Below are 9,265 nucleotides of genomic sequence, written 5' to 3' on the forward strand. Positions count from 1 at the left end.
TCTCCATATATACAAAAGGCACCTGTGGAAATTCCCTTTTCTATGCAACTGTTAAAGATACAGGAGCCCTGTCCTCCTTTTCATATGGTCACCCTAGGTAAGTGCCAGACTTTTTTTCAGCAGAGTTTCTGAAGTTTGCCCCTGGATAGCTTCGCAATGGCTGCTGCATCCTGTAGGTGACCTGCTGCTTCTCTGAATCCACTCCAGGGCAAACCCTTCCTCAAAACAAGTCCCAAGCCGCAGATTTTTCCTACACATGCAACCTGATGCAGATTTCAACTCAATAGCTTCCTACTCTCACTAGTGTGACGTTTGAGTTGTCTGAGACTGGATTCTGAAATGTGTGGCCCTGATTCGAAGTCCTCCAGAGAACGAGCAGCACCTACTGGGCTAAAAGAGGCGCCTCGAAATAAACTGCAAGCGCACTTGGCAAATGCTTTTAGGGCGCGTGTTTAAACAGGAAGAAAAGTCCTACAATTCCCAGCATTCCCCAGCGAGCCGTGCCGGCTGAGGAATGCCGGGAGTTGTAGGCCTTTTTTGGATGAGAATTGTTGGATTTTTTTCCCTGTCTAAATCTGTATAGAATCGCGTCTATAATGTCCGAATTAAAACCTGAAGCGAAAAGTTTCCCCACCCTGCCTTTTAGGTGGAGAAAATCTGGCAATCGGGCGGAGGAAGATGATGCGTAGCGGAGGGAGGAAGCAGCAGAAAGGAAGAGGCGGCGCCGGAGACTCGGGAGTTGGTGGCGAGTGGAAGCGGAAGAAGCGCGGCTCGTTTGGCGGAGCTCGGCATGGGTCGCAAGAAGAACAAACAGCAGCGGCGCAACGGTGGCGCGGCGCTCCGGAGGGTTGTGACCTTCGACGAGGAGAGTCGACGGTGAGTGCGGGGGAGGAGGAGGATAAAGGACGGGGTATGTTAGCCCTACGCAGAGTAGACCCGTTGAAATGAGTGGGACTGAAGTTAGGCACGACTACCTTAAATCCCATTCATTTCTATGGATCTACTCTAAATAGGACTAACATTGGATACTACCCACGGGTTCAACCTGGAGCCTCCCTTCGCCCACATCCCTGCGTCCAGAGAAGCCTCCCACGTGGAGGCAGACAGATTGGACGGAGCTTCCCCGCCGAAGGCCGAAATGGATGTTGCTACCGCCGCAGGGAAAGCCCTTGTCCTTGTCACGCAGCGCTTTACTAAGGCCGAATTCACACGTGCAGCTGGTGGTGAAATTTGGGGAACAGTAGAATGGACTGTCCCACTACGGCTGCGGGGTGGAGTAGAATGGATTGTGCCACAGCGGGGCTGGCAGAATTGACTGCATCAGTGCAGGGGTGGGTGAGGACGACACCATTTTAGAATGTACTATATTTAAAAACTCCCCGCAAAAACAGTAAACCAGCCTAGGATGCAAACATAATCTCCCTTGATGTCAGGGCTGATATTAGGGATTGGCCTAGTGGGACCCCTGCTTCTCGTCCTATTCCTCCTTACTGTTGCACTTGTCCTGCACACGCGCTTGCTCTCTCCCAAGTAGTTGTGCAGATTGGGCCCAGGGAGAAGAGCGCGAAGAGAATGGGCAGCAGATACAGTAGACCAGCTCTGTAAGGATTGTCAAACTCATACTTGTACATGACACGATGTGCACATTGAATGCTTGTACAGGCAAATATTTTACTTGTTTTTAATCTACTGGTTGTGTCTGGTAGCGTATTGCTGTATAGGAGGATATCAGCTAAGGCTGTGTGTGTGTGTGTGTGTGTGTGTGTGTGTGTGTATATATTCCACTGTCTTTAACTTGCTATGGTGTGTTTGCTTTTCCCAGAGAGTACTTGACAGGATTCCACAAGCGTAAGGTAGAGAGGAGGAAAGTAGCTGTGGAGGAGATAAAACGCAAACTGAAGGAAGAGCAGAAGAAGATGAAGGAAGAGGTATGGTGCGGGTGGGTGGGTGTATGCCTATATTGTATGCCCTGGAAGTACAATGTTATCTGAGAAACTGAACTCTGACCACTTCCTGTTTAGTTGATGACCACCAGCTCTGGGGGAAAGCAGGATCCAAGTTCTGGATGGCAGATTTTTGACTGATGTCTTGAACAAGATTAAGCAAATAGTTGATTATCTGAAAGCACTTCAGTTATTTGGCTCTGTTCCTTGTTTTCTTGCTTGTAGAGGCACAAGGAATACATGAAGATGTTGAAGGAGAGAGAAGAAGCTTTAGGTGAGTGTCCTATTAAATAAATAAAATGTGTAACTATTTTATTTATTTTATTATTTTATTTTATTTATTACATTTCTATACCACCCAATAGCCGGAGCTCTCTGGGCGGTTCACAAAAATTAAAACCATTCAAAGTATAAAACAACAGTATAAAACCATAATATAAAATACAATATAAAAGCTCAACCAGATAAAAACAGCAGCAATGCAAAATTACAAATTTAAAACACCATGTTAAAATGTATTTATAGATTGTTAAAATGTTGGGAGAATAAAAAGGTCTTCACCTGGCGTCTAAAAGCATATAATGTAGGTGCCAAGCGAACCTCCTTAGGGAGCTCATTCCACAGCCGGGGTGCCACTCTTAAAATGGAGGGTTGCAGGAGTGGGTGGGAGGCAAGAGGACATGGAATGGGTGGACTTGAATCATGGTCGGCATTTTTATGTCTTGTGGGGGCTTCAGTCTTACTAGCCTGGTGTTGGATTGAACTCAATAGGACTTAACCAGGTAAACTGCTTTGAACTGGGATGTTTATTACAAGCAGTTGTGAGAAAAACACCTCTTGCGCTGCTTTTTGATGAAATATTATTGATAGGGTCACCATCTTTGTCTTTCAGAAATACAATCTTATCTAATGGCCTGTACAGGCTGCGTTGTGGGCAGGAGGGTTGGTGTAGATCCAGATCGCGCACACCACTGGAGCAAGAAATCTGGCTGCCTCTTAGTTGAAACCAGATGTTTTCTAAAGAGAGCATTCTTATAATCTACATCAGGGATGTAGTCCAGATGTGGTTGGACTACAAACCCCATCACTCCACTAACCTCTGGGAGGGGCGTCACAACCTCTCCACTCCTGGTGTAGGTTATTGGAACCCGCTCATTAGAAAGCACCTAGCTACAGGGGGAATGCAGTCAGGTTTCTAGCTCCGATATGTATGACGAAATTGCAGCATTTCTGAGAAGCCCGAACTTGGAAGACAGTGTCTTCTTCGTTTGGAACGTGGTGCCATCCTCCAAGACTTTGGTGACAGAAATTGCTTTAGCACTTGTCATTTCAGTCTGTTCCTTATTTAACCTTCACAGAGGAAGCGGACGAGTTGGAGCGTATGGTGACGTCCCAGACAGAATCTGTGAGCTACGATCACCCAAGCCACACCGTCACTGTTACTACTATCAGTGACTTGGACCTCTCAGGAACACGCCTGCTGGGGCTGAATACCCACGAGGTAATGCCCCCCTGCCAGCTTGTGCATGCATGTGTGTTTGGCCTGGTTCTAATTTTTTACTAGGGATGTATTTGGATATTTGATGATTTAGGACGCAGTCCTATGACTTGTGCCCTTGATGCTTCTAAATCTCCAAACCCAGAGGCTTACGAGCATCCAGTGCAGAGTGAGAGGAGTGGTGGAGGTGATGTCACTTCTGCTGCTCCTCCCACTGTGCTTTTTTGCTAGATGGTGTTTTGTTTTTTTGCCCATCTAGCTGAGGCATTCCAGACAGGAAGGGAAGGAGGCTGGAGAGGCCTTGGGATAGCTCATATCCCAGCCTCTCTAGTCTCCTCCCCTTGCTTCCCACCAAAACACCTCTTTACTACCTCTCCAAGGTCAAGTTCCCAACATCTGAGAGGCAGCTGACGCAGTTCTTTATACACCAGCTGTGGGGCAGGGCAGGGGGCAGAGCATTGATTCCCAGATCTGAGGTCAGACCACTGTCTCCAGACTTTAATCCAGGAAACAAAGGAGCCATGGGGTTGCTCATATCCCAGCCTCTCTAGTCTCCTCCCCTTGCTTCCCACCAAAACACCTCTTTACTCCCTCTCCAAGGTCAAGTTCCTAACATCTGAGAGGCAGCTGACGCAGTTCTTTATGCACCAGCTGTGGGGCAGGGCAGGGGGCAGGGCATGGATTCCCAGATCTGAGGTCGGACCACTGTCTCCAGTCTTTAATCCAGGAAACAAAGGAGCCATGGGGTTGCTCCCCCCAATTTTCAGTGCAAAAATGTGTGATCAGAAGTTCTTGGTAGAATATCTAAAATTAACACATTTTTACAACCTTTTCACTTTACAAACTCTCCCTTGCTATGACAGGGAAAGAGTCTTTCAAACACTAGGGTCAGGATAGCAATCTGATGTCTTTGGGGTGTTGCAGGGAACACAACAAGCAGACTGCAAGTCAAGCACCAGTACAAATGGTAAACGTCAGGGTTGAAAGCAGGCTGGTTGAAGCAGCATCTGAAGTTTAGAACTAGCATGACGTTTTATACAATGTCATGGGTGTGCAACAAAAACCTGGGCCCCTTTCCCAAGGAACCTACGATCTAAAATTCAATGCACAGGAGCATGGATTTGAACCTGGTCCCAGTTTGACCTAGTCTCCTTGTTCCTAATTGGATACTCTTAACGACTACACCATGCTGATTCTTATGTATTTATATAGCGCTTTGAGTGTTCAAAGGATTTAACAAGTTCTCGGTAATACCCATGACAGCACTGGATGATAAGCCTCTATTATCCTAATAGTGCAAGATGGAGTGAGAGTAGCTTGCCTAAATCCACCATGTGGCCAAGACTTGAAGCAGGATTTTTGGGGTCACAATTCACATTGAAAACCACCTCACTTCATGAATCTACATGAGTGGTTTTACAACTACCTTCATCCTAGCATCCTCCAGGTGTGTCGAATTGCAACTCCCATAATTCCCAATAATAATAATGGCCAATGCCCATACTTGCTGGGAATTATGGGAGTTGCACTTGAATATATCTGTAGGGTGCCAGATTTGGACCTACACTTTCAGTTCTGATTACCCTTTCAAAGAGGTCGGTTCTGATGGAATCACAACTGCTCGTCATTCATCTGCAAATTTGATAGGTGGTTTGGCAAATTGAACCAGGTTACTTAATGATAACGTTGCATGGTGGTGATGTGTGAGCTTGTGTGGCTCTTTTAGGGAGAAGATGCTGGAGCGGAAAGAGAAAAAGATGCCTCCAGCACACCTGCAAGCACTGTGCCTAAGAAATCTAGAGATCCTTTCCTGTCTCAGAGGTAATTATGATTATTTAGCCCTCCTTTGTGCCCCCAAAAGCTGTTTAGAACATCCCATCGGTCCTTCAAAGGCACTGCTCAAAGAGATTATTCTTGTGGTTCAGCAAGGAGCTTTCCCCCGCTCCTGTTGATCAATTCGCAAACCTGTCTGTGAATGAACGATTGCTGAATATCTACAGTGGGCGAAGGCCCTTAATGGCACAATACTACGCATGGCTGGAGCATGCTGGGAGTTGCAAGCCTTTTTTCTGTCTATTCATGCATAGGATTGCACCTTAAGGCTCAGCTCTTAATGGTATTCTTGGCATGCCTCTATGGATCTGACCTCAGGGGTAGGCAGCCTAGCGCCCTCCAGACGTTTTGGACTACAACTCCCATAAGGCCCAGCCAGCACTACTAATGGTCAGAGATGATGGCAGTTGTAGTTCAAAACATCTGGAGGGTATGCAGTTGCCATGGGATGCTGCCACCAAACAGACAAAAAGTGGAGTGGAGTCAGATAACTTCATGCAGAGAAATGTTGGGTGGGAAGTGCTTGTTGAACACTCTTTGTCTTCCATGCTTCCCATCCACCCCTGACTGTCCAAAATCTTTTTTATCTTCATTTCTCTCTTCCTCCCTCTTCTCTCCTCCCCCCCCCCCCCGCCCCCGGTAGCCAGTAGGCCTCTGAAATAGAAAGCAGGTCCTACTGGGAGAAAATTAGTTGTCTTGAGTTGTTTTTTGCATGTAAGCATTTCCCCAAATTCCACTTTATATCTGTTTGGTTGTGACTTTTGTTTTAACTTCTGGGTCATGGCTCCTTCACGTCAAGTTAGGCCCAAAGCTTAAATAGCTTTACTTAGCAAAACTTCTTGTTTTATCTATTTTTTTGCAGTGACACAAGGGGGCAGTCTATTGCCTAGTTCTTAAGCAGGCAGATTAAAATTACTATGGTTTAAATGGTTGCCTGTAACTTAATTTTATTATATACATTCTTATGAGCAATTTTTTATTCTGACAATATTGGTTTTGTCCCTTTCCCCCTTTTTCTTAGTATATTGATGGTTCATGGCCCATAGCCAGAGTTTTGGAGAGGAATCCTATACCAATTTACTTGGGAGCAAGCAGAGGGCTTTCCTTCCACCAAAGATTCCTGGAGAGACCAGGTCTTGAACCTTGGCCCTTCGGCATACAAACCATGTGCTCTGCCGCTGAGCTATGTCTCTTCCTAGGTGGTCTCCCATCCAGGCAGCTTATACAGCCAGATCTACTTAATGATAGCAATAGAACTGCATCACATGCCTTCCAAATAGAAGATTAAGGAACATGATGGGGCAAAGAATGTAGTTGGAGCTGTAGAATCTAAAAAGTTAGGACTAGAAATCATCTTATGGCCCTGTTCAGACAGCAAGCTAAACCATAATGGTTAAGCGTTTTGAGCTAAACATGATGGCTTAGTGTGTCATATGAACCATTCCTAACCATGGTGGCTACATAACCATGTTTTAAAAATGCCCACTAACCACTTGCTGCAATAAGGGTAGCGGCCTAGCAGGTTTAGCGTGTTGTCCGAACAGGCCCTATATCTAAAACTTACTGCTCTCCTCCCACTTCCAGGATCTCTTCGCTCACTGCATCGCTGCACTCCCGAAGTAGCCAGAAAAAGACGAAAGGAAAGCAGGCCAGACACAGTCAAAGCATAAAGAAGAGAGTCCAAAAGCCAAGCGCGGGACGCACGAGCAAGTCCCAGCGCCGGAAATTGACGGGCAAAGGGAGGCGTTTCCAAGACTGATGGGCAGGCTGAAGTGATGGTAGTGAAGCCTGCGGAGGAATGTGAAGCTACGATCTCCAGCTTACAGACCAGTTTTTATCTGAATGAGGACTTACCTTGCAGAGGAGGTGCAGATCCTTCTCTGACTAATCCAGGAGCTGAGGAAGGGGAGGCTTGTCAAATACTTAGTGTGCATAATAGCCCACTCGGGCCTATGCCACTTGCTGTGTAAAACCCCAACAGACGCAGGAGAAATGGAGGTGGGAGACAGGATGACGCTAGAGCCATTTAATCCGTGGCTGGGCTACTGGTGGCCTGCATGTGGTCCTTCGCTGCTCTTTGTGCAGCCTGGGGAATGCCGCCCGCTTTTCCATGCAGCCCAGCTGGTCTCTGGGGGAAAGATGGCTGTTCTTCGGCGTTCCCAGTCAAGTTGAGGCAGCAGGGGAAGAAACTTTAGCCTCCCGCCCTGTCCCTTCCAATGTTCCCAATCAGGGTTGTTGATCCAGCGATCCTCAACTTGCCTGAGATCACCATTTTCCTGCTCTGAGAGGCAGAGGAACAGCAGTCTTGGAGAGGGTTGCTGGAGGGGGTGGAGGAGGCTTTAACCTCCCCCACCTCCCCCCCCCCCCGGCAGCAATACCATCTCAGCAGGCAGGAAAGGGAGGTTTAAACCTCCCCATCCCTGCCGAAAGAGATGTGGGTGGGGGAAGACTGTTGCGTGCACATGCGTATGTACCTCCCCCAACTCATCAACGCATGCAGGGCCAGAAAGGTTTCCCACCTCTCGTTTAATCAGTCTCTGGAGGATCCTGCTCTTGTACCCACAGGTTGCCATCATGTGCAGTCCCAGTCCATCAGGTGGTTTAGATGCTCAGTGCCCAATCCCACACTCAAATGGGGGTGAGCGCATAGACCAGCTGTCCCTAACCTGGTTCCTCTAGATGTTTTGGGCTCTCTTCCCAGCCTTCCTGACTATTGGCCATGCTGTCTGGGGCTGATGTGAGTTGAAGTCCAAAACATCTGGCCAGGTTGGGAAAGCCCGGCATAGACAATAGGCAAATTTCCCCCCTGGGCATCATCATTATTTTTATTGTATTTATAAAGGCCTTTTTGTATATATATACATAAGAAAATTGTGTGCTTTTGTTTCTCACTGATCCATCTGACAGTTGGATCAGGATCTACACTACTGATTTATAATGGTTTGACAACTGTTTGGGATCAGGACCCATTCAAACTGTTTTCAACGTGTTATATATCCTGCTGGGCATAGATCTGGCCTTAGTGAAGGGAAGGTTATTTAGGCAGCCTTTGTGACTGCTGCTATTCCCATTTGGAGAGGCGAGCACTTCCTAGCATTGCCAATCAAAAGATGTTGTGCAGGTATTCTGTCTTTTCCTCCTTAATGGTTTTTTTTTTTTTTTTTTTTTTTTTTTTGTGGAAAGAAAAAAAACTGCAGCTGTGATGGGGAAACTCATGGGTTACAAGTGGAAGTCGATTTCATTTGGACACCCCCGCACATAAACTTCCGTGAATGGGGCAGGGTGACTGTATTATAAAAGCCTCATCTGGAAGCAGCCTAAGATACAGCAACTGTATTATAAAAGCCTCATCTGGAAGCAGCCTAAGATACAGCAACTGTATTATAAAAGCCTCATCTGGAAGCAGCCTAAGATACAGCCTAAGACCCAAGCAGTGAGTCCATGGCAGACATGGGATGAATCTTTGTCTGCCAGTTTAGAGTCCGATGCTCTATCCACTGGCTGTCAACAAATGTAAATCTGCCCGAACACAAGAAGCATACGCTTAGAATGAATGAACTGGGTGCCTCTGAGCCCAGGAAAAGTTTTCAGCTTTTCATGAGCTCGCAATCCTTTCACACAAAGTCCACTCCTGGTTACCCCAAGTGTAATTTAGGTGGGAAAAGTCCATTTGTTCTTGCTATTGTTTAAGCAACTAGGAGTTTGACACGCTCCAGGGTGTGAACCGGCCAGGGAGGTTCAGCTATTGGGTGGTATAACAATGTAATAAATAAATAAATAAATCCCATGAAGCTGATTGGAGGGAGATTCAGGACAGATGAAAGGAAGCACTTCTTTACATAGTGTATAGTTAAGCTGCGGAATTCGCTACCACAAGATGTGGCGATGGCCACCAATTTGGATGAGTTTAAAAGGGGGTTGGATAAATTCCTGGAGGAGAAGGCTGTCAGTGTCTACTATCCCTGATGGTTATGTGCTACCTCCAGTATTG

General features: G+C 46.7%; 1 protein-coding gene across 1 annotated transcript; it reads left to right on the forward strand.

Annotated features, from left to right (window-relative positions):
• The first annotated feature begins 739 nt into the window (after window positions 1–739).
• NOL12 (nucleolar protein 12) lies at window positions 740–8,145 on the forward strand. The gene is made up of 6 exons (XM_063134592.1): window positions 740–876; window positions 1,823–1,928; window positions 2,169–2,217; window positions 3,302–3,444; window positions 5,168–5,262; window positions 6,859–8,145. Exons 1-6 carry the CDS (start codon window positions 791–793, stop codon window positions 7,031–7,033), a joined length of 654 nt encoding a protein of 217 aa, XP_062990662.1. The 5' UTR covers window positions 740–790; the 3' UTR covers window positions 7,034–8,145.
• The last annotated feature ends 1,120 nt before the right edge of the window (window positions 8,146–9,265 follow it).

The sequence above is a fragment of the Elgaria multicarinata genome, chromosome 9, assembly GCF_023053635.1.
Source record: "Elgaria multicarinata webbii isolate HBS135686 ecotype San Diego chromosome 9, rElgMul1.1.pri, whole genome shotgun sequence".
Taxonomy (NCBI): Eukaryota; Metazoa; Chordata; class Lepidosauria; order Squamata; family Anguidae; genus Elgaria; species Elgaria multicarinata.

What these genes read in the sequence shown, in the direction of transcription:
- NOL12 (XM_063134592.1), top strand. Translation starts at nt 791, where the DNA reads ATGGGTCGCAAGAAGAACAAACAGCAGCGGCGCAACGGTGGCGCGGCG. An exon ending in AGAAGAAGATGAAGGAAGAG is followed by an intron (nt 1,929 to 2,168) that starts GTATGGTGCGGG and finishes TCTTGCTTGTAG; the next exon opens with AGGCACAAGGAATACATGAA. An exon ending in TGGGGCTGAATACCCACGAG is followed by an intron (nt 3,445 to 5,167) that starts GTAATGCCCCCC and finishes TGGCTCTTTTAG; the next exon opens with GGAGAAGATGCTGGAGCGGA.